This window comes from Echiichthys vipera (assembly GCF_963691815.1).
Source record: "Echiichthys vipera genome assembly, chromosome: 7".
In the NCBI taxonomy this organism is placed as follows: domain Eukaryota; kingdom Metazoa; phylum Chordata; class Actinopteri; order Perciformes; family Trachinidae; genus Echiichthys; species Echiichthys vipera.
The window spans coordinates 13,941,889-13,967,559 of NC_139832.1; the positions used below are offsets into that span (position 1 = coordinate 13,941,889).

Consider the following 25,671-nt stretch of genomic DNA (forward strand, 5'->3'; position numbering starts at 1 on the left):
ATAAAATCTAACTGGGTTTTTCTTTCCCATGACAACCTGTTCACCCCTGTGGATCACTAAATCTGACAATGCATCATCCCCCCACACTTCCTTTAATTCTCACTTTCTATTCCTTCTCTTTCCATCTCATTTCCTTGGACTCACACTGCATCTTCACCTCTGTCACATCACTTCTTGCTCCCTCCATCTGTCCAACGCTGGCAGTCGGAGGAGCCTATCTTTACCAAGCTGTTGCCCGTGTTGCCGTTCCACAGTCTTTCTTGCTTGATGTGCTGTCGTGCCAAGCCTGGGACTGTTCATTATCTTCTGCAAAAAATAACTACAGGGAAACGCCTGCATCATTGAAACTGACATTCTCATTTCCTGCTTCTTTTCTCTTAAACACAATGTGCACATTATTGGCATTTCTAATTATAAACTCACAGGGATCCATACAGCTTGAACAGACCAGAAGCCTATTGTCATTCCAGTCGAAGATTACACCAGATGATTTCACTTATTAGCACAACTTCAGCCAGAGAGTCACAGAGGAGGAACTGATCAGTGGAAACACCTGCTGTACGGTTTGAAATGAGAAAACCTGCACACTCTCCACGTGATTGTTCATCTCCTCACTACAGCAATCTGTGTTTGTTCTGCATGATCTGCATAATTCACACATGGCATGACTGTTGCAGCCAGGCTCAGTTATAGGCCAGATTCTTGATCAAAATGACAGTTAAAAAGAAAAAAAGAAAGAAGCAGTTTACACTTGAGAGAACACCTAGAATAGAGGGGGATTAAAATGCAGGAGAAAAAGGGTGGGTGTAGTGGTTCTAAAAATAGATGGAGGTGATGCAAGCTTGGGTCTCCCGTCGAGTTGATGCGCTTGGCTCGCCTGCAGCCGTCTGTTGTGGTTCAGGGAGGGACGAAACCTCAGCCCCCGTCTGCAGGAGGCTGGCTCAGTGCTCGTCTGTGTTTCCTGCCCAACTCTTAGATAGTCTGCTGCTCAACTCGGTTTCTCTGTTGGTTCAATAACCTGCTTCTATGTCTGCCACAGAATACATTGGAATTAATATTTAGAGAGACATAAAGAAACATCTCAGTCGCTAAGACCCTTCTTTGTGTGTCAGGTCTCCGAGGTGCTCCCTCTGCTTCACTGTTCTGGGTCTTATCTCCTTCCTGCTTCATTTTTCACTTCTGTACTTAATAGGCAAATATGGCACGGGTGGTTTGGAGTAAACTTCATTTTCATCTCTTTCCATTTCCAGTTTCAGTCACCTTGTATGCATGTAATGCTAAGGAGGCCGGCTGTGATGTGCAGAGGGGGTTTTCAAGCATACGATAAGTAATTTTAAGTCAATACGTGTACGTTTCCTGACATGTAGGATAATCTATAACAAGATAAGAAGCAGATTAAAGAAAACAATTTCACTATTATGTTGAAGGATACGCCTTTGAATGTTTATGTCTGAAATGTCAGAAGTGAAACAAACCGAATGAACAAAGAAGAGAACTAATTAATGAGAAAATCTGTCTTCCTTGAAAATGGTATGAAACACTCGATGTATCATGTAGCTGTGCGTTTCATTTACCTTCATGCTGGCTAATGTGCAGAAGCTTTACACTGTACGTGTTTAATTGCACTCAAAGGCAAAAACAGCCTTTGCAAATTGCCTCCTCTATCAGCAAATGGTGGAACATGTTAAATTGGAATGCTGTCATTAGTTTCTAATTATTTACATCGCAGTTTAATTACACTTTATGTGTCGAAGCTGATAAAAAAATAAAAAAACACTGAAGATACACCATACAGCCACAAGTACGTCCCAGCCTGGTTCACATACTTGTGTGGCTTGAAGCTACTTCCAACTAAGGGAAATGTTATGATGTTACAGCATCGAATAGCGAATGAACAACTAACGAAGTCGAAACCTACTTACCACCAACGACTGCCACTCTAACGACGGTCGTTGACACTTGGAGCACAAAGGGTCCCAGTGACATCATCGGCCTTGTGAGAGGTTAAATACCTGGATCTCACACCAGTTAGTTGGACACGTCCCAGCCTGGTCAGATGCGTACATGAACTGATGAAGCCTCTTGGATGAGAGGTGAAACGTCTTCCTAGACAAATAACCAAGTCCAGTTGCTTTTGACTGAAATTGCTTTGAGGGTAACGATGACCTGGACAAATAAGAACATTCACAGGCTGATATTACAGCATGTAATGATATTTAAAACTAAGTGTGCCTTCCAGTTGAAAGCCCCTCTCCAGTCAAAAATAAGCTTTTTGACTGGTTCCTTCTGTTGGATGACACAAGACTGTTTTCACATTAAACTGCTGAAAGTGGAAAGTTTCTCTGTGCTCATTGAAAAACTTAGAGGTTTACGAGCAGATTTGTGACATCACAACTTTTTTGGAAGTCAGTCTCGCAACAACATTCACCGTATAGACCTTTTTAATGGAACTCCATTGCTAGGCAACAGCCGTGGTCCTTGTTAACTTCCTGTCAGCTGATGTCATTCACATTCACTGCAACATAAAATAAACTAGGACACATTTAAAATGTTTACAACTTTGAAAAGGTCTAAACAAGTGAGGCTGCCAGTGCACATGCACCATGTGGGACCATGTTTCTTCAACTTTATTCGATAATGTATCCCTTCAAAAAATGTATTCATCCAAAAACCGCCTGACAAGCGCAAAAATATTTTTGGTTTATTGCTTTTATTGCAGTTTACCATTCCAATGAATCTAATAATATTTAATATAAAATGTGATTAATCAAACTTAAATTTCTTTTTAAATCCTATAATTATTTTAGGAATTACATATGAAAGACCTTTTTGTTCTTAAATGTTAATTTAAAAAGTCTAACGCATTATTTATCTATCATATTAATTTGGTTTTAAACTTGTCTGGAACTTGACAACAACATATAGGTGTAATGTTTGAATGTCCACATACTTTTGACCAATAAGTGTATCTCCAGTGTCAAAGTCTATGGCTTTTCAAATAACCTTGAAAGAAGCAGAACACAAAGACCAATGAAACTCTATACACAGGTGTAGTAAAAATTATTCTTTAATATGGAACAAAATCAGAGCTCAGCTCCATGGCTCCATCCACCCAACACACTCTGTAACACTGATGGGTGGAGGAGAACGAGAAAATCAACCAGTAAGATCACAGTCCGCTCGGCCAAAAAACAGGAGAGGCTTAAAAAAACATGGAACGCGAAACCAAAGTGCTACTGGGTTTGACCTTGAGACGCCCTCGCTCCCTTCCCTCCTGGCCCAGGATGCGACCACGGGCACAGGCCTCTCTGCCGCCTCCCAGGGCTCTCTCACCTCCTCACCTTTCTCACCACACTTGGAGGTCAGTGGCTCCTCAAACCAGTCGGTGACCCACTGACCTCTCAGGGCCCGGCGAGGTCAGCGCGAAGGCAGGTTTTGGAGGAGCTAGAGAGGCGAGTGTGTCTGTCTTTAATGCCGAGTGCGCAGTCACTTCTCAGAGGGACGTGACCACAGACAAGACGTCTTGGTTATTATCATGGCTCCAGTGGAAATGTCTGGCGTTTGGTCCCTCCGCTGCTTTTACTCTCAGTCTACGTGAAAATCTAATCATCTTTAAAATGTTGCTCACTTGAGATTCAGATGGAATGTTTGAAGTTTTTGAGGAAATGAGACGGGAAAGGAGGGAGAGGACGTCTGAGAAGGCCACCCAGTAAGAACCCGTTACTATCCTAACACAGGGACATCAACAGAAGTACTACACAGATATGTACAGAGCAACCAAGCAACACATCGGAATACTGAGTAATAAATCTGGTGTGGGAAAGGGAAGGTAATAATAGTCCACTACAAATGCACATATCCCACAATTTTGAGTGTAGTTGGTCCAATCTTTAAGGCTATTTTCTCTCTCTTGCTACAAACGGGGGCGGCAGTGAAGCCACCACAACATGGATTTGAGTCACAGGTCTGTGCTTGATATCTGAATATGGCTGCTTTGTGTTTCTGCGCGCTGAGCCGGCAGCTGCCCTTCTCCTCAAAGATAGAGAGGAAGAAGCGTGAAGGTATGACCAAGGATGAGGATGCTTGTTTGTTTGCTTTTTTGTGCTAAATCATTCTCTGGTCCACAGAGTTTCTGTAGGGAAAACAAGGTAAAGTGGAGGCTGATGGATGAGTGCCGCTAATGGAGAAAGAATCACAGCTAGATGAGGAAGCATGGATTACTGGGAAATTAGACTGTGGTGGTGGATGCATTACCAGCTGAATGGGAGAGTAAATGAGCAATTGAGCAGAGGAAGTGGAAATCTATACTTGGTGGAGGATTAAGATGAAGCGTTGTAATGAAGAAGTGGACATGAGGAGGCACAGAGAGAGAGAAAGAGGGCATCTGCCAGCTTCAGCCAACAGTCATCCTGCACCTTAACACACTGCGTCACACGACAAACTACATCAGAGAGGGAGGAAGGAGGGAGGCACTGCACAGAGAGCACTAGCACTACCATGGACGGACACACACCTAACATACACACACACGCACGCACATACACACACTACTGCACAGGGTCCCAGTCTGCGTTCCACTGCACTCTCCTGGCTGCCAGAACCTCGCTGTGTCTCGTCAAGAAAAAAAACAAAAAAACAACAGCAAACGAACCGATTAACAAACGAACAAAAAGAAGGAACAACATACACTTTGGATTCCACTGGCAATAAAAAAAAAAAAAAAGAAAGAACCAGAAACGAAACCTAGGATATAAAAAGAGCCAGTGGCACCAGGTTTTACAGAAAGCATTTTCTCAATGACTGGCTTTTGAACAGCTCTACGCTTTTTCTTTTAGTCTACCAAGTATATACTATTAACCTTACCAGGCAGCTAAAATCTATACAGTACTGTCATTTTTCATATATTTATAGATATTTATACACTATACAAAGTTGGCAAAAATACATAAATAAATACATTAAATTAGATTGTACACATCACAATTGTGTGTTTTAAGTTAGAGCACTCTTTGTTGAAGAGGTGGGCCATGGCAAGTTGAGAAAGGAGGTGAAGAAACAGGAGTGTTACCCTCGACATCCCTTAACGCAAAGGAGTCACCATCAGACTTGTAAGGTAAGTAATATTTCCGTTTATGGCGTTGAATTAAGTGTATTGCTTATTACCTACCTGATTAAAAGTGTCCACATTATGGCAGGAGTTAGAAGCTGCTCTAACCGAATCACAAAGTCTATTTACAACCAGCGAGCAAAAGGAAAACGCATATTCTGAAGGATCTGGATTTAGGGGAAATAGTCTTGCATCGAGAAACGAAGGATTGTGTGTTTTTATCGACTCCCTTTGGGACTCCCTCTAAAGGATGGTATTGCAAATGAAGGCAGGGCTGTATCCACTGTCCTTCCTGCAGACACCTGCTGGGAGTATCTGTTGAACCATATCATGTCTGTGACGAAGACCGTCCTAAAAGTATTATGAAACTGATCCTCCGTCCCTGCACAGGCCCCGCCAGATACATAAGGCTGTGGCATATGGAAAACAGGGAAGTAGGCGTACAGACACCTGCAGTGAAAATAACTGGACTAAAGCTCTGTGCATTTTTCTATTTGGATGCAGCAGTGGGCTGAATATATATCTGATGAGAAGGCACAGGGCACATTTAGGACATTGGGAAATCAATCTCATTCTCCCTCACTTATTTCCACTACGATATCTGTGCCTGGGTCTCTCTTGCTGGAGTTTGAGAGTTCTTACAAATATCTGACTAAGCAGGAGACAAGCACATTGTGTAGCGAGTTCGGGGCAGTCAGTTGTGCTTAATCATGAGTCTAACCCCAAAAATAAGAGGCTGACTCACAAGCATGCAAATGGTTTTTACAGGGTCAGACGGATGATGTACGTTTTTCCACTCAGAATGTACTCCCTCTTCCATACATGCCCATCCCCATGTATGGCCTCCAGCAGCAATAATGACTCCACATTCAATGAGGAAGGCATCATCTGTGTCAGGACAGGGCCAATCCTGTCTAACACAATGGCATTACAGTAAATCCCCAAGCCTATAAGCAGACGGGGTGAGATGTGATGCCAAGCGACCGGGGCAGACTGGCTCCACAGGGAGGGGAACAGTCTTCTCATACAGCCAAGGAGCACTTGGTTTTTTGTAATAAAAGTACAAAGATGCTTTATGGCATAACAAAGGCTACAATTTGTGCCACAAATCGCTCAGTCTATTTCCTGAAAATATGTACGGGGATAAAAGGTATGTGGCAGTGTTGCTACAGCGGGCCTGGGATGTGTCGGGTATCACTCCTTCCCTTTGTTTCTCTTGCCCCGACCTCACGACACCTCCAACAAAAATACAGCGGACATCAAAAGCCCTTGTTCAAGAAGGGCAGGTATAATCAGCTTCATCAACATCACCACTGTTATTCATCAACATTGTTTTCTTCATCATTTCAAGTGACAAATGAAAACTCGGCGTACAACAAATGTTAATTTTTCACCAACAATATTTACATAAAGTTTCCAAAAACAGAAGGTTTTTCTTATCACATTTTTAGAAAGAAATAAACCCAACACAAGAACACCAAGCACACACATACCGTACATACACACTGACCAACAGTCAAATGTGAACAGAAATAAAAAATATATTATTACTCGTTATTGTTTTTGATATTCATTTTGTTACCATTCAAATAATGCTTACTTGAACCCTGATAGGGAGGAGTCACATTGGTTTTCACCAGATGCTTAAAACAATTGAAAGGGTGAGTTAGGGGAGGCGAGGTCTGTCTGCGCAGGGCGCGCACACACACACACACACACACACACACACACGTGCACACACACATGCACGACAAATAACAAAGGTGACCCAGAAGACTTGTGGTCTGACTCAGCAGTCCTAATATGATTCAGCAGAGTAAAACATCACCTGCAGTCTCTCCAGGAGGAGATTACCACTGATTTTAACCCACACACACACCTAAACTTTCCCAAGACATAAAGCACAGAGTACCTACTTAATTTAATTTGATATTGCCCAAACTACAGCAAAGCAGGCAGCTTTCCAATACAGTGAGTTATTGACGCTCATCTTGAGAAAGCCATATCCATCAAGGGAAACTAGCGTCGCAGAGTTAAGGACGGCACTGAGAGTACGACAAGGACAAACAATATCATCAAGCTCGGAAGAATATCTTGCTAATCCCTTGGCATACAGGTGTGACCCTTGAGCCAATAAAGCTTTCAGTTATTTAGAAAGTAAACAGAGAAGAGAAGGCTGCAGGTGACAATGATGCATTTGGGGTGGACACACCCATCCCCTAGACGAACGTCTTAGAGAAGATGAAAGTCCCGGAGATGAATCTTCTCCTCCTCTATCCAGCTGCTGCAGACAGCGCCGACTCTGTCAGGCTGTACTCATGCACAGCAAGGGTTTGAGCTAAATGCTAATGTGAGCAAGCTAACACTGGCATGGCTAACATGCTAACGTTTAGCAGTCATAACGTTAACCGTGGCTGCGTTAAAGAAATGTGCGGAGAATTTGAAAACAGAATTGAGAAAGTGTTCCAACATCCTCCAGATTGAACAATTAATTAGAGAAAAATTGAATAAACTATGTAAAAATGTGTTTTACATAATTTAAAAGTCAGTTTTAAGAGCCTTTGTTCATTGGCAAAGTTGTAGTTAGTGTTGGCTTTGAATTAAGCTTCAGTAATCAAACAGTAATTATCCACACCTGCACCACCCAGTTGGTTTCACCAGGGAATGGAGCACTGATGAAAGACAGAGCTGAGCCTGAAAACAGGCAGAACATGTACACTGAGTGGAGTTAGTGTGAAAAAAGTCTTGACTGGGAGCATCTGCATCACTGCCACGCCGTATTCATGAGTTCAGGCTTGCTGCAGGTCCTTGCTGACAGTGTTGGTGCCAACAAAACGCAGTACGTTTAGAGGTGTGAGACAGATGGCAGTATAATAAAAGTGGGATTGAGAAATAGCTTTCTCCTTTCTCCTGTTTGGTTCTGAGCTCACCATCTATTTTAATGAGGCTGCCGTTTGACTGCTGGTTTTGAGAGAACATTATGTTTGAGACTCCCAGTTATTTCAAGGTGCCACTTTCTGGATACTCTGTGATTAATCATACAGTATGCCACTGTGATACACTGTTTCCTAAAGAAAATTACTTTTGAAACCTTTTCTTATAAAAATGCAGAGGCAATATTACAATCACCTTTGAGTATTTTGTTTGTGACAGTGGAGATTGTTCTGTTAAACACGGATTTATCAGCTTGATATTTAATGACTTTTCCTTTATTTTTAAAAAATGGTGTTTGAGCTGAATTTTGACCTGATGACATGTTTCAGAAGACAGCTGTAGCAAATAAAGCATGAGCTCTGAGACACACTGGGAGATACCCCACATTTTCCCATATTTCCTTAAATGGAGTTATAAATTCATGGCTTTAAGGTATTTTTTGTATTTTGTCATCTTTGTCTAATATGCTGGTCATGGCAAAGCGAATGGTTACTATAATACTTACCTTAATTTTCGAAAAATTATTTAAAACGACAACAACTAAATAATATATAACTAAAGTAGTATGCCTAAACCTGCCCCTAGTGGCCACTGGACTGCACTTCTTGGCACTTACTTATTGGATCAACCAGGGGGTCGCTGTGGTGGGGGCTTGGAGCGAACGATAGCGTGAACTAAAACAGTAAAGACTGTGGCCGAACAGATAAACAATGAGCTGAAACTCACTATGAAGCTCCGTAAAGTTAAAGGGAGCTGCAGATTCAGGTTCAGGTCATTTCATTAATTGTTACTGTAAAAATATCAATTGGCCACTTTAAAAAGGAGAAAAAAGGCTGATTTGCTTGATAATTATTATTTTTCGGGACTTCAAACAATGAGGAAGTAAAGCTGATTTCACTTTTCCATTGATGTCAGGAACCAAAATGTCACTGGCTTATTATTGGACGACCATCCCATTTAACTTCTTTTTAAAGAGAAAATGTTATGCATTGGATTTACATTAGATGTTTGTATTGAAAAACACTCATTATGTTTTAAAACCCTGAAGCCCTAGAGGTACCTTAATTGAGGATCAGCGGCATCATGCTGCACCTCGTGTTACTAAAAATAAAGCCATATCCTCCAGTTTACAGGGTCACTGATGACTAAGCTTTGTAAACCCTCATAGCATAGCAATTTATCACTCCTTGAGCTACATGTAATCTTGCTGAAAGGAAATGGCCAAGGTATTGTGTCGACTCTTCATCTACCACATCTGCACATTCAAGCCACGTATGTCTTTCAAAACGTCCCACAGCGATCCACTACTGATTATTTTCCTTGTTTTGACAGAGGAGCATTAGTCCCTGTCCATCATCTTCATGCTTACTAATGAGAGCGCTCCATAGTTTTGTTTGTTATTCTTAGTAAGTATTACCTCTACAAACAGCGAGTCCCTCAGGTCCAAGAAAGCAGATATTGCTCCTTTCTGACTACCTAATGGGAGCGTAATGTGCTGTGACACTGCAGGCAGAGGCTGTCAAAACAGTGGGCCCTATTCCACGGCTGGCCAATTGTTCTGAAGGGTGCTGGACTGGATCAGTGCAAAGCAGCAGCCAGCACCGGGCTTCACATGAAGCACACGGCTCAGAACACACTCACAGCATGAAGTGTGCTGCCCAGACCGGCTTATAGAGAAGCTATAGATGAGGACTAAACCTGGTGCAGATTAGACTACAATCTTTCAATCTTTCTTGTGGTGCTCAGGTTATCGTTATCATAAATTAAATCACAAAATTGTGAGATATGATCAAATTATCGCATGATAAGAGACAATAAAAACCCACTGCAGGCCCCTCAGTAATCTAGGTATGAATGTTAATGGGGCCAGAGTTAGTAGGAACCAAAAACGCTGCGTTAACAGAAGCAGTGATGCTTCAAATAAAAAAACAAGCAAGTGATTATATTTGCTTGCTTAGTCAGTGAAACATGAGAGACGATTGAAAAGGTGGATGCTCATTTAGACTCCACTAAAAACAAATCCTGAATAGCTGACAGAATAATTCTTCACAGGACTTTATCAATGTGAAAATAAACACACACACAGACTGTTGTATTAGAGCGTACACTAAGAAACAGTAGACATCTGCATGAGCATCTCTTAATGGCTGACAGTATTCATGTATTCATGTTGCTTCTTTGTGACGGTTTTATTTACGTTACAGAAATATTGAGCTGAGTTGAATGTGCTTGACAAGCAGGGCAGCTACCAGTACACTCTGTGGTGCTCTTAAGCACTCAGGGCAGAGATAATTTCTAATCTGCTTCTACAGTATCGCACAGTGGAAGATCAGACCATCATCTAATATCACACCCAGTGTCTGTGATACACAGTACAACAAAACCTCAGAGAAGGCCTTGTTATCTTATTTTTCTTGCAGCATTAAAACTAAAATGCATACCAGTCTCACTGTTTACAGACATGCACCAATTGTTCAGCATCATGCAGGAGCATCCAGACTCTTGGTTACAGCTCTGAACGTGCTCACTGTTGATCAACACATTGTGTAACAGCACTGTTGTGTCGGTCGTCCTCCGTGTGACGAGCAGACGAGCCCGATAGCTCCATCCTCGCCTGACATTTCAGACACTAGCAGCCTGCCACCAGGAGTCTGGAAGCTGGCAAGTACACGTACACGTACACGTACACGTACACGCACACATACACAGACGCACACACACACACACACACACACACACACACACACACACACACACACACACACAGGAAAAGGAGGAACAGAAAGAGGAGGACGAGAGCCCTACATCAATCCTCCGTGTCCTCCACTTCATCTCCAAACCCTGAAATCACAGAGCAGACGCCTCCTCTCCCCAACTGCTGCTCACCCCTTCAGATACTCCTCCCTTAATTTTCACCAGTACTATAATCATCAAAACTGTCATCATCATTATTGTTGTTATTACATTTTCAAAAAGTGCAGATAGAACTTCCCTGTGCCCTCGGTTCAGAAGGCAGGGCAGTAAAGGAGGACAGGGGAAACAATGGCAGTAAGAAGAGCAAGAAGAGCGCAAGATGAGAAAGAGAAAAAAGAAGAATATTTCTGCCGAGTCTGAGCTGTGTCGCTCGCGTGAACACACGCACTCACACACACAGAGACAGACGTTAACGCAGCACACCTTACAGTCGAAACTGTTGGAGATCGACCCTCATCGGCACGAGACAACAGCACAGGGCAGCACGGAGAATTCATAGCAACAATTAACAGAAAGAAGTGTGCACACACAGCGCACACTTGTTGCTTCTGTTTTTCTTCTTAAAATTTAAAGATTATAAATTGGTTTCCTCAGTTGGTGATGCTGTGAAAAATGACATCATCGTATCATGGGGGATTGGTTTTTGTTGTTGTTGTTTTTTTTCATCTTCTTTTTTCTCTCTCCGTCAGGGCTTTTTGTCTGGAAAATCAGGAGCGATCCATTTCACAAGTTTATTGTGTTCCCCGCTTTCCCAGTTTCGGAAAGTTCAATTCATTTTTTTCTTTTTAATCTCTATTTTTGTTGGAGCTACAGCACAGCACCCACAGCACACAGACGACAAGGGGTGGGGTTGGGGGGGGGGTCCAGAAAGGGTTGGATACACTAAATATTGTGCCAGAGGAAGAGAATAAAGAGCTGAAGAAGAGCATAGAGAGGAAAAAAGAGGAGGGAGAGAAGAGACAGCGGTATCAACAATTCAATCTGGAGTTCAGCTGGTTTCATCACAAACCGAGTATTGATTGCTTTTCACAACTTCCGCTGAACATTAAACCACTTTTGAGTAAAAGAAGGGAGTACTGAAACAGGGAGAATATATTGTACACTTGAGACAGACGACAAGAGGACAAATGAAGAGATGGGAAACAGCAGACAGCCTATGGATAACATACCGTACATTAGTCGGGGGTACAGGGGGAGTTCTGCCAATCTATCCGCCTAATATATCAATATTTATGTACATACTGTACATACTGTATAGTATTGTGTACCTGGAATAGTCATACAATAGGATTATATGAGATTAGATCGTTTCTCTGTGATCCCGCGGGACTGGCACCTTAAAATGGGTGAGGGGCTGCAGTGCAGGTCAGAACCAAGGGGTCAACAAAGAAACTGAATTTCGGCCCTCCGCAGGCAAAGTGCATAAGGACAGACAGACATACAGACAGTCAGAAACAGGGGGACCATTGGCAAAGTGGTGAGACAAAGAAAACTAAGACACGGCTGTATGAAGAAAGAGGGAACAGAAGAAGTGAGAAGAGTCTGAGAGGAATATAGAGATTTTGAAAGTAAAGAGTTTAAAGGTTTAAGAGAGCAGATGGCTAATTGTACCCGTGTTTCGCAGCCTGGCAGCAAGTCAGTCTTGTGCATAAGGACGGGAGTGGGAGGAGGCGCAGCAGGAGACGGGAAGGGGCCATGGAGGACGCTGGGCAGTGCGATCAGGCCTTGAGAGCGTGCCACTGGGCGACGTTGGTACGCGGCCGAGCGAGCATGTCTTTCCAGTGCTTCACCTCCGCTGGTCCACTCTTCCACGACAGGTAGATCTAGAAGTAGAGAAGGGAAGATAATGTTGAAAATAATCTATAACCATTTTCATATGATGAATACGCAACATTCACTCATTCTCTCTCTGTTAATGCCGTAGTAATGGCTTTTTTGGCATTCACACGTGTCAATTAATGTTCGCCTTTTTTCAGACATGACAGCGCCACTTCGTAAAGAGCCGCGATGTTTGTGAGGCCTCTGGTATGTAAGAGGGAGCTGTGGCACCGGAGGGGAGCAGCGACCAGTTGAAAGGTAAGGTAAGTCTCAGTTCACTCACTGGCTGCATCACTTATGGATTTTAATACATATTTTGCTGTTGAAGCCTTAATCAATGAAGCCTATTTCTGTAACTCCCTGAAGTCTCCGCTGGTTGCCTGGCAACTGCTAGAGCCAGACCAGAGCCCCCCCCCCCCCCCCCCCCCCCCAGCTTTCAGTCTTTATGCTAAGCTAGGCTAACCTGATATTTTATTGACAGACATGAGAGTGGTATCAATCTTCTCATCTAATTCTTTGGCAGAACGTGATTGTGATTATTACTATTGTATGTATCTTTGAGTCCATTCTTGATGTCTTATTGCTTGTCTCTCTTCATCTCTTTTGTCTTTTCTCTGATGCTGTAAATGGAGACGCCGCAAAAAAAAATTTTAGACTTGATTTGACAATGAAATAATATTGTATTGTAGTATGTTTACTTCTAAAAATGTTCCAACATTACTTTAAACTAAAGAAAAAAGATGCATGACTGAGACTTTGAAACTAATGTCGCTCCTGAAAGCGATTCCCCTCATTGATTTGTTTGTTCATAGCTGTTGAAAAGTAATTAATTTAAGTAATCAATTAATGCTTTTCTTGCTGTGGTCACAGGGCGAGCAGCCACTGCAAGTTGACCTCAGAGGCGACCGCTTGCTGTGCCAGAGTCCCTTTATTTGGTCGCATTTCAGACTGCGACATTTTTGGAACAAGGAGCGGATGGGACTTGTGAGTTGAAACATGAGGCAACAACACAGATACTGTGAAGCATTACCTTGCCGATAACGTCGTTGCGGCTGAGCCTGTCCTTGTCCATGACGGTGATGATGATGGTGGTCTCCCTCAGCACATGGGCGGGCACTTCGAAGGGGAATGACTCATTGAAGACGGGGTTCAGACATCGCTTCATCGTCACCGTCTTCTTCTTCTCCACGCGCTTGTCCTTGTGCATCAGCCACACCTTCACGTAGGGATCTGCAACGTGGACGCAGAGAGCAGCAGTTTGTGTGACACCCGAGGATGAAGATGTCCACTGAAGGTGAATTTTAGAGTCAGGTTTGTAACTGCGCTCTTAAATGTTAAAGGCAGGGAAGCAGATACCTAGTTTGAGCTCAAGGTCAACTTATCCCCTGAGCTAGGAAACATACAAATGAGGAGGTATTTATGGAAATAGGGCCTGGGATTTGTACTACCAATTCTGGAGCATTATAATATTCTGTAATACTAACAGACACCCCTGCTAGTAACTGCAGGGAGTACTAATTTTACACAGTAAGTGAACACAGAGAGAGTACCTGGCTGGTACTTTAAGAACTAGCACCAGACTGATATGACACAGATTTGGCTGGGAGGCTGAAGATCCTCATAGATACACAGAAAGAGAGACAGAGCAGGGAAGATAGAGGGCAAGGGAGATAGACGCTGGTGTAATGTCACCTTGCAGCCGTAGCTATCTACAGTTCGACCCGGCTACAAGTCAAACGCCAACCGTCTTCAGCAAGCGTTTTGAATATAGGGATGGTGCTTTCAATGTCACGAGAGGGGCTTCAGTTGGTTGAACAAGGGGTTAGAAAGAGAAAAGACAAAACAAAGATACCTGAGGTGCCTCCGATATCCATGGCTTTGAGATTGCGCGCTTTGATGATGTTCACAGTGATGGTGTTGGCAGTGGGATTATAGCAGAGAGACACCAGCAGGTCTCCTCGTCTCCCCTGAGGAACACACACGCACCGACATAATGGCGTATGAATCACCACAGCTTATATCAGATTTCATCAGGGAAAATCAAAGTCCAGATTACTCACTAGCTCGCTGTGTAATGTTTCATCACTGCTCTAACCCCTTGTGCCAAACAAAGACAGTCCAGTGAGCAGGCTGGCTTAGCTGAGCCTGTCGCTCACCCTAAAGTTATGTAAATCAAACTCACATGCTAAGAGCAGGCAACAAACGACATCACACTTTTAATAAAGCCCCAATTACAACTTCTGAATGAAAACACTGGACTCGTCATCATTCAAGCATCTCTTACACTGCCATCACTGCAGGGCTTGAGTTCTTTCCAGAAGGTCTTTATCTGGCCCAGTTCCACCTTGTTAAGGGGGATTGACACCTCTCCAATGGGGTCATTCCTGCTGAAGCGGTCGTAGTCCAACACTTGAAGGTATAGAGTGCGCTCTCTCACCTTCTCGTAAGGGAAGCCTAAAACAGAGACAGAAACAGATAGCACTGAGGAGAGAGTGAGAAATATATTCTTGACAGGACAGAGAGGGCAATGCAATCCGCACAGTGCTCACAGGGATGAATTTGGCAAAGGCCAAAGTGTGTTTCAAAAACTGCAGGACCAGCCAGCGCTCTCTCATATAACTGAGACAGATCATTACACCCGAGTCACAAAGAACTATCTCATTCATATTTCAACATCACTGGCTGTTGTTCTCATTTTGGAGCCTTTTTACATCAAAGCACAATGGTCAAACGGAAACTTCAGATTACACAGAGGTGAGACGCTTCAACTCTGCTACTAAACATCAGTGCTTTTTTTTTTTTTTTAACAAATCTTGTCTGTTGTTTTTTTTTAGTTGCAAATTTTATAAATGCAGAAAAATCTTATTTCACACCTTGTTTGTGAATTTCCACACAACTCCCACAATGCTCCTACTGCATTGAGAAATAACTATTTGTCATTGTCATGAATGGAACAATGGTACAAACTTTGTGTGTTAGAGCAATCAGAATGCATTTCTGCATCACTTGAGCCTATTCTTAAAGGAGACAATGGAGACCACTTTCATATTTGTTTGTTAAATGTAAATCTACAGTTTACCAGAGAAGAAGTTAGGCTGGCCCTACACTTTTACACTTTAGGTTTTTGAGCAGATGGAAAAAAACAAAATACAGCGTGGTAATTAATTAGCTTTAGCTGTTTCTAAAGGAAGCAGATCCTGGCTAGGGCCATTAATCAAATTCAAATCAATATTGCCATGTTATGAAATGCAATTTTTTAATTAATTATTATTAATTTTTTTTAAATGCTACACAATCCAACCAACCAGAGGGTCAGAAACACCTGGCTCTGCGGGCTCTACGTGCAGGAATGGTTTACAGTGAGGTTTGACTTTTGTAAATAATTTAGTGTGTTTGAGCCATAGCGCACATTGATATGTGATTAGTTACAATACTGATACTGGTACAATACTGAGATCAGTAAGATTCATATTTATTTTCCAATAGCATACAAAAAAACATAAAAAAAAGAAAGATAGAGGAAAATAAGGAACTTAAAAAAATTAATTGATATAGTGGTCTAAAAATATCACAATTAGATTATTTTCCCATATGTAACCCTCACAAAAAAGCAAATACATGCATTTCCCAAAAAGTCTAACTGTTGTGTTAAACAGGACACACAGCTGTGCCAAGCCCTCAAGCCAGCAAAACAGATTGAGAAAAAAGAAAATCTATTTTACTAATTAGCCTCTTATAATGAGGACTGTAGTCTCAGTGTGATTATTCCACATGGGAGTATTCTGTATCAAACTGTCAATAAACAATTACTAAATATATTTATTTTACTTTAATTTCAACATTTAAGGTTCTTATTTATTTATGAATATTCAATGTTATAGGAATATACATAGGATTTAAAATGGATGGAAATATGTAACAATAACAAGTGCGGCACTTCTTTGAAAAATAACCGGATGACACAAATAGTGGAAACAACACAGACCCTCAAACAGGAAGGTTTCATTCCAGTGGGGGTTGAGGTTCTTCCTCTTGACCTTGGTCTCCAGCTTGTGCTTTTTGTCAGGCAGCAGGTAGATTTTGACAAAGGGATCGGAGGTGCCGGAGAAGTCCTTTGCAGGGAGCTCCTGGCCCCTGAGAACTTTGACGGTGAGGGTCGTGTTCTGGAAGCTGTACCCTATGCTGAACTGGATCCGTCCCAGCTTCTCGCTGATGGGCCCTTCGCCGTCGTCATCCTCCGAACCTGGAGACAGCTGCGGGTGCCACAAACGCAGTCAAATAAATATAAATACATGCAGCAACAAACAGCCAGTCAAATAAAAAGTTCAGTCCAAGGGCACACACTTTCTCTGACACAAACACGTGCACGCAGACCGTGATAGAGAGAAGCTGTTTGGGGAGGAGATTTCAGAGCTGCATTTATATCACAGTGTACTCAAGCAGCTGCTCAAAGGCAGAGATTGGTCTGACATTAAGAAGACTGAGAGAGTTTAATTTCCTTTCTAATGTTCTTAAGAGGCAGGAGGTGCTCAGATTGAAGATAGGAGAGCTTTGGACCACCCTTTCTCTCTCACAGCCACTCTGACTGCTTTATCACTGCTGTGCACTAAAAGGCCACTATCTGATAGAAGGCAGCGGAAAGCGAGAGGGAGAGAGAGCGAGATACAAACAGAAAGAGTGAGAGAGAGAGAGAGAGAGCGAGATACAAACAGAAAGAGTGAGAGAGAGAGAGAGAGAGAGAGAGAGAGAGAGAGAGAGAGAGCGAGATACAAACAGAAAGAGTGAGAGAGAGAGAGAGAGAGAGATACAAACAGAAAGAGTGAGAGAGAAAGAGAGAGAGAGATACAAACAGAAAGAGTGAGAGAGAGAGAGAGAGAGAGAGAGAGATACAAACAGAAAGAGTGAGTGAGAGAGAGAGAGAGAGATACAAACAGAAAGAGTGAGAGAGAGAGAGAGAGAGAGAGAGATAGAGAGAGAGAGAGAGAGAGAGAGAGCGAGATACAAACAGAAAGAGAGAGAGAGAGAGAGAGAGAGAGATACAAACAGAAAGAGAGAGGGGGGGGAGTGCATGAGGGGCACAGAGATCGAAAGCACAGCTCAAGGTTCTGTACTTGCCACCGTCGCCGTGGCTCGTGCTTCACCTTCTGTCTCTATTTTTTCTCTCTCCACAACAATAGCATTGATTAGGACAAAGCGTTGGAGGACTATGACGGAGATAAGACTGCACGTGTCTCTGCTGATACTTTGAAAAGAAAGTCTGCATGCAAACTCCAGGCTGGATCTTTTTTTTTTTTGGGACTAATACCTGAAATTGTTGGTCTCATGCTTCAATTTCAATGTGGACTCATCCACTCAGCTTTTGTCAATATGGGTTAAGTGTGAAATATCACAAGTCTAATTTATCAAACAGTGCGAGTGTGAGTCACCCTTCACGTCTCGCTTGATTGCTGTTGTAGGACTGGCCAATGTCTTTTTTTTTCCTATTACGACTCTTCTATTATCACATGCAGCTTTATATCAACCTGATGACTTCAACAGCACTAGTCCTACCCGCTGACCAAGAATCACCTCATATTGTACATGGCCAAAAGTATATGGACATGGAGATTACATACATATCACTGAGCATTTCAATCCAATTCTTCTGGTTTCAGGCTCTTCAAATGATTTTTGGTCGAAGGGATTTGCTTCCATCCAGCCACAAGAGCATTAATGGACACTGATTCAGACTGACAAGGTTAGTTTACAAATCATGAGGAGGACGACTCAGTCAGTGAAAACAGCTGTATAATGCAAATCATGGACAGAGCTTTCTAAAATCTGAGACTCTGATCTTCTGATAATGGCCAGGGTTGGAGACTACAACTTTTATGCCTACTTTATAAACTGCATGGCATGTCATTGAAAATACACAAGCATTTAGGATGTAGATTCTGGTGTTTAGGTAATCTAAAACATACAGACGCGCTGACGTGCAATAATAGGGGGGCGGTTGGATGAAAGTGCAAAAATCTGTGGTACTTAACGGGAAGTTTGGAGTCAATTTTGTTTCATGCCTGTGACATATTCTACAGATACACCACTAAAACGGTGTTCAAAGGAGTAATGTTGCTGGTATGATGTCAATATGACACAACACATCATTTTCTCTGTCCAATTTTGCTGAAAAGCATGTGCGTCACATCGGTGATACTCTGAATCTCTAGAGGAGCCACAGCCGAGCTGCATCTGAGCCGTGGCGCTCACGCGGACTGTGTGGCTGCTCTAACTTGTTAAAATGGCCACCAAAATGAAAAGCAACAGGTGTGACCTCATACTGATGAAAAACCCCATGAAAAGCCAAAAACTGACAATGAAATTACCTTACAGATCTAACGGTTGTCTGTGAGCCATGGGGTCCCAATGTCTAAAAACTTTTAAATAGACGTAAATGAGCATGATCACTTCATGACATTTTCTGCAATAGAATAAACACAGGCACTTGATTTGGTTTTCAGTCAATCCCACATGCATCATACTGGTGCCATTATTACTAAATAGCGCATATTCATCCACAGCCAAAAATAGTCCCAGACAAATTTGCTATTTACTGCTATTTGACTCATACTTGCTAAGATTACACACAATATATAAAACATCTACATAGTCTCTGTGACATCACCCACAGCCAAAATGTCGCCACCTTGGCAGTAGTGGTGCAACGGATCATCATTGATCCGTGATCCGTTCGGATCACTATCTTCGGTTCGGTACACACGTGATCCGCGGATTGACTTATGAAAAAAAAAGTTGTGCGCATGTTCAGTCCACACACTTATTAAGAGCAGCGCGGTCATGGCGAGCGGAGGAACGGAGGAGCTTGAACACCCTGCGTCATTTAAATCCCCTGTATGGCAGCATTTTGGCTTCCCTGTCAATTATAATGATGAAGGAAAGAGGTTGGTGGATAAAACCTTGACGGTGTGTAGGCACTGTGGCACAAGAAAGCCATATGACAGTGGTAACACATCGAGCATGGCCACGCATTTGAAGCGACATCACCCCGGTGTTTCACTGACCGGAGTGAAAATGAAGCCTGCTCAACAACCGCTTATCACCGCGGCATTTAAGCAGCCCCTTGCTGCACCATCCGACCGGGCTAAAGCCATCACAAACGCTATCGGTGTGTTTATAGCTGCAGACATGAGGCCATATTCGGTTGTGCAAAGGCTAAATAGGCTTTATTTCACTTTCAAAGTTTCAAGGAAGATGATGATGTGCCTCATTGCATTTTAAGTTGTTTTTCATTAATGGTCATTGGTCCATGTTTAAAGGGAGGAGATATGCCTTCTAATGTTGCACTTTAACTTGTTTTTGTTAAAAAGAAGATATTATGCCTTGTGCACTTTCAGTTGATTTTATATGTTTTAATTTAACAAGTGTTAATAAACAAAAGACAAACTTATGTTTATTTGTCTTGTCTTTTTTTTTTTTTTTTGCTGATCCGAAAAATGATCCGATCCGTGACTCTGATCCGAGAAACGATCCGAACCGTGAGTTTTTTGATCCGTTGCACCCCTACTTGGCAGTGACTGCTGCCGCCTCCTCCTGGCTGATCCAAAATGGGCAAAGAGATGGAGCTGAGACTGGGGCTGAATGAAACCTACAGTCTATGCTAGCCACGGTGACGCCATTCACCCGTCACTAAAAACATCCACTTCCTTAATTATACAGAAATTTAAGCCTTAATATAATTTAAATGGATGAGTCACAGTATATAAAAATTCAACCACCGTAGTTGTCTGTAAAGTTGGCTTCCTTTTATCAGCCCCGGAGGTTCCCATGTTCAGTACGAATGTGTTGGTGGCTTGGTGTCAGCCAATCACAATGTTCTGTGTTTGGCTTTTAATGGGAAGTGTCGACAAGAAAAATAATATAGAACACCACCCACCTTATCCTCAGCACGGGTGGGGTGGGTGCGTGGTGGGATAGAGGATCTTACCATCACCATGTCTCCAGTGAGAGAGTTGGCCAGGTCGGTTACGGAGGAGTGGCCATCAGCATCAGGGGGTTGGCCCTTGGGGCTGTTGGCTGGCTTGTTGCCCCTGGAAGCAGAAACACATGTTGACCCGGAGGGAAAACGGCGAGGACATGTGCAGAGAAGCTAACTCATCTCCAGAAAGAGAGAATGTCTGAGCACACAGGGAATCCAACCTCCACCTGTTTGGCACTTGAAAACTGCCTATCTGAAACAACCAATTTAGTCCAAGTTTGCTTTGGACAGATGTCCCTTCAAAGTAGCTTGTGCTTCTTTTCTAGCTATGATGAGTGAAGCCAAATACAATCTTCCAACGATTCCACTTATTAACGGCGGGCGCAAGAACTGAGGACATTTGATGCGGTGTATTGTGTTTGATGAAACTTGAATCTGAGATGACTATACATATGTCCAGTGTGGCAAACATCCATATCTCTAACAAGAAAGTTACCTCCAACAAGTAAACAAACACATTTTCAGACAGAACACATAACAGAACCACTAAATTTAAAAATAATAGAAACAAATTCATTATCTAAATCCCCATAGAGTTCATGATCAAACCCTCTACAGACAATTACGAGACACATGTATAATGACGTATAGCAACAGGACGTCACAATAGATACAATAGACAGACATGTATAGCAACGGGTAGAGGACCAGACGTTTAACAGGACAGATGTTGAAGAATATGCATCATCAACACAAAATATTAATAAAAACATAAAAGAAAGAAGAGAGATCCCCCATGGCACAGCTGGCACTTAGGTGCAAATGTTAATAGATGTTAAGTTTAGTTCCCTCACACGAGGATTGTTGAAACATAATGTTAAAGTGGGACAAACATTCTGGGAGAGAAAACTCTATGTTCATACATCATGAAAACAAGAAGAATCACAAAGTGTAAAGGAAAACTAAAATCGGCAAAAGAAGTCCAAAAGAATAAAAGAGGATAAATATTATGAGATTAAAGAAATAATGACAAAGGATATAACAAGAAAGAGCCAAATGCAAAAGTCCTGGCCAATGTAATGTGACGCATTGGACACACAGCACTCCATAGATGACTGGTCAAGGCACATGGAGAGGCTGAACACTGAAACACTGTTAGGCAATAAACAAACAGTAAATAGAGAAGAAAAACAAGAAGAGACACACAGAGAAAGAGAAAAGAAATGAGTAGACGCAAAGAAGATGCTGGAAGTTGCAGACAAACACACTGGACAGAAATCATAAAGACTGTAGAAGAGATAAGATAAGATAGAAGGTTCAACAAGAAAAGTAAGAAATAGAAAAGCAAGCTGAAAAGTATTTATCTGTATTAGAAGAGATAGAAAGTATTAATAGCATGAACAGTGAGGTTACGAAAACCAAAACCAAACAGAGAGTGAGATCGTTACAAACACCAGCACATTAGAGAGAAAAACAGAGCTGCAAGAAAAGATAGGGAATGAAGGAAGGAAAGCCTGGAAACACAAGAGAGGCTTAGTTTGGTCAGTCTGATAAATATCAAAAAATAAGAGACAAAAAAATAAAGTTCTATCCAGACATAAAATCTCTAACAGGAGACAAAGGAGCGAACATGCTAAAGGGATAAAAAAAAGAGCACAGAAAGAAAAAAAGACAATAAATACAAGTGATCACAAAGAAGAACAAGAATCATCGTTCTTTACGTGGACAGCTCAAAATAAACGATAGATGAGATATAGTATGGAAGAGAAATAAGGAGTAGATATACCACACAAAAACATATCATTGAAAAGACAAAACGGGACAAATAGTAAGAACATAGAAATTGCACATTTAGAGTGTCACAAAAGAGGGCATTGGTATAAATAAATAGCTGCAAATTACAGAAGTTAACTTTGCATCTAACCTGATTTTCCAACCATTAAGCAACACTCTAAAAGTGTGGACTGGGAACACGAGGGCCAAAGCACAAACTGGCATTGGCTACATGTGCATATATAATATATGCAAGTAGTTGTCACTCAGAGAGTGAAGGCAATGCCTTGTACAGGCAGAAAACAAGGAGCCCATAGCAAGTCTGTCTGTCCGGCCAGCAATCTCTGTCGAGCTTTTCACTTTTTTGGTAGGGAGCTCTAAACTGCAAATTTGTATGAGAATTGATGTTGAATGCAATAATGTGTACATTTTTGCTGAAGACAAGGACAGAACCGGGGAAAATATACTGACAAATAGACAGACAGAAAAAGCAAGCAAACAAGACGAGCAAACAGACAATCACTTCAACCAGCAAAGGAAACAGAGCGAGACGGGGGGGAGGAGGGATGTTAACCATTTCGAGAAGGGAAGGGAATATTCATCAATTGGTGTTAGTTGTATTAGTTGCCAAGGGAGGTAATTGCTTTGTCTGGGGGCCTGTTTATCTTTTGCAGACTTAAAACTGCAGGCAAGGAGTTTGAGAGGCGAGGGAGAAGATGGGTAAAACACTAAACCAAGATCTGAGCATCAGCTCAAAAGAGCTCTAAAAAGCACAGAGAGAGACTTCGGGTTTGAAGTAAAGCAAGGCACCTCCCTCCTCCTCCACCTCCCAACTATCGATAGGGAAGTGAACGTCTTCAATTATTCATTCTCCTTCATGCTTCATTCAAGGGTTCAGTGCATTCTCAGGTAAGAGCTAGTGCAGCCAGGGGAATGGCCTTTCTACCAGCCCTGCTCTACAGCACCTGAGGTGGTCCTCCGCTCCTCCAGATTGTTTAAGTAAAGCGGCAGGAGCTGCAGATGTGTTGCAGAAAATACGTCACTTACTCCAGATCATACAGTATATTGTGAATTTATAATGAAGATTTGGATTCACTTTAATGAATTTCTAAAAAAGGTATATTAATTGTGGCAGATGGTATTACGACAACTGCTACATTTTGGTGCCAATGCTTTTTCTGTCCGACCCCTTGGGGGCTGATATGGAAATTGACGCTTTAAAGCCTGCAGTTGTCTACAGTATCCAGTGGGAGGCAGAGTGGACTCTTCAGATCAGATTCTCCCAAAGCTAAAAGGCACAGAAAGTGGGCTGTTGGCATAGCAACGGCTCTAGAAACACAGACCATACATTTGGGGGTTTGGGGTGTGTGTGAGACAAGAGGTTGTTGGGTGGTGGGCGCAGGGGAAGGGTGTGTTTAGAGGGGTGCAGCAAACAGGCAATCACACTGAGAACAAAGAAGATAGGTATAGGATATATGACAGGTACGGGTGAGAACCTCGCAGACACACACATGGACAGACATATGGAGGCAGGCGGGGCCACTTAGGGTTTCACCGTCCTGTGATACTATCCTGTTTAGTTACCTGACCGAGGGCCAGCAGCTCGAGGAGAGGGGAAGGGGGGGAAAGACACTCCACTTCTAGGCTGGAGAGAGACGCGAGAAAGAAAGCCCAACCCAGCCCTTCTTTTTTCTCCCCACACCTCTGCAAACATGTCACACTCAAACAAACACGCTCGCCTGAGACCACGAAGTGATGTTATTTCAATGTCTATGCTCAATTTCATAGCCGCCCACTAGATCTATCATTTTTCAGGGGCCACAGCATACTTCCTAGGATCATACACAGTCAGAGCCCCGGCAGTGAAGCATGGCGCCACTTACATAACTCACCATCCACATGAAACACATGTACATTCACACTAGAGTTAGCCAGTCGTTCCTGCTGCTTCACTTCTCAGGCTATGACCAAAATGATGCTGCGACATAAATATGGATGCTTTCGTTGTTAACTAATTACTTCCTTGCATGTCGGAACTGGAAATGGGTTTAAAATAGCATCGTTTACTGAAATCCCATTTCAGGTCGAAGCAACAAGGGACGTGCTAACTGCTGCCTTCTGTGTATCCCCTTCTTCAAATGGAAATAGAAAACCACATGACAATTCAGTGGGTGCCAAAACGATCTTTATAAGCACTGTTTTATGTCTTTTTTCATTTTTTTAGAAGCTGCATTTCAGATGTACTACTTTTAACTTTGGTGGAGAGCAATTGCCCTTTTGACTACAATACAGTTAAGCATTGCAAACATGATTACTTTTGATGAGCTTAGTGTCTACTTTATCTAAAAGAGTTGAGCCCCACCTCCCTTTATGGACTCCCAGTACTCTCTGCCATTTAGCACTCATGATGTCTCTGAGCTCAATTGACAAAAAAAAAACTAACCTATTGTTCCAGGGGTAATTTCAGCTAAATTAAATCGTGAAAACATTTTTAAAAGTCCATTAAAACTCCAAACATGAGAAATGTTTTGAATCCCGATTAGATTCAAAGTTCCCCCCATATGTGCCACCTGTTCAGTACGCACGGCCCCCAGGTTAATAGTCCAAGTAGCTCATCTCCCTCTATCTGTATGTATGAGATGAGCATGTGTGCCAGCATGTACTTGCTGGCTAGAGTGCTGCCTTCAGCCCCATATAACGCATGGATGTGCAGAGTACAATAAGTACTCCCTCCTACTCTCATGGATGGAAGATGGATTTGCTCCCTCATCCTCCCCTGACATATGGAGGGATGGATGGATGGATGTAAGCATGCACTAACCTCCACCTCCTCTCTTTGTGACTCCTTTTTTTCCGCCTTAATGCTATCTACCTTCCCCCTCCCTTAGCACGTAGCTGAATGCATCTGAACATTCCCCCTGTGATGTCTGGATGAGCATGGTGGCCGCAGGGAGCCAAAGCCTCAGGGACAGACTTAAGCAGAGCCCCTGAAGACCCGCTGATTAGCCGGGCCTGCAAAGCCCCTGTCACAGGAGGAGCAGACTAGCAGAGCATAGCATAATCAATTTACATGTTTATGTACAAACAGATTATATCATCTGGAAGCATTTATAACAGCAGTTATTTTTCTACTATCTAAGAAACCAAGGCCTGAAATTACCACCTTAAAACATTACGTGTAGCGCTGGATGTGTGCAACCTCAGAATGACCCAACATTAACATTTACATTAGCCTGAACACACATCCTCCACCACATAACGATTAAACTCCTCCCACTCACACTAATGCGGTTAGAGCACAAACACGCAGTCA

General features: G+C 42.5%; 1 protein-coding gene across 1 annotated transcript in view; it reads right to left on the bottom strand.

Moving 5' to 3' along the window:
* Positions 1–12,176: 12,176 nt before the first annotated feature.
* Positions 12,177–25,671, bottom strand: part of syt7a (synaptotagmin VIIa) — an 83,090-nt gene continuing 69,595 nt past the window's right edge. Inside the window, exons 7-12 of the mRNA XM_083916683.1 lie at positions 20,595–20,697; positions 16,599–16,866; positions 14,898–15,067; positions 14,466–14,580; positions 13,644–13,843; positions 12,177–12,618 (exon numbers count right to left, since the gene is read on the bottom strand). Of these exons, the coding sequence (XP_083772809.1) occupies positions 12,514–12,618; positions 13,644–13,843; positions 14,466–14,580; positions 14,898–15,067; positions 16,599–16,866; positions 20,595–20,697 (961 nt within the window). The 3' untranslated portion in view covers positions 12,177–12,513. The remainder of the gene's footprint in view (positions 12,619–13,643; positions 13,844–14,465; positions 14,581–14,897; positions 15,068–16,598; positions 16,867–20,594; positions 20,698–25,671) is intronic.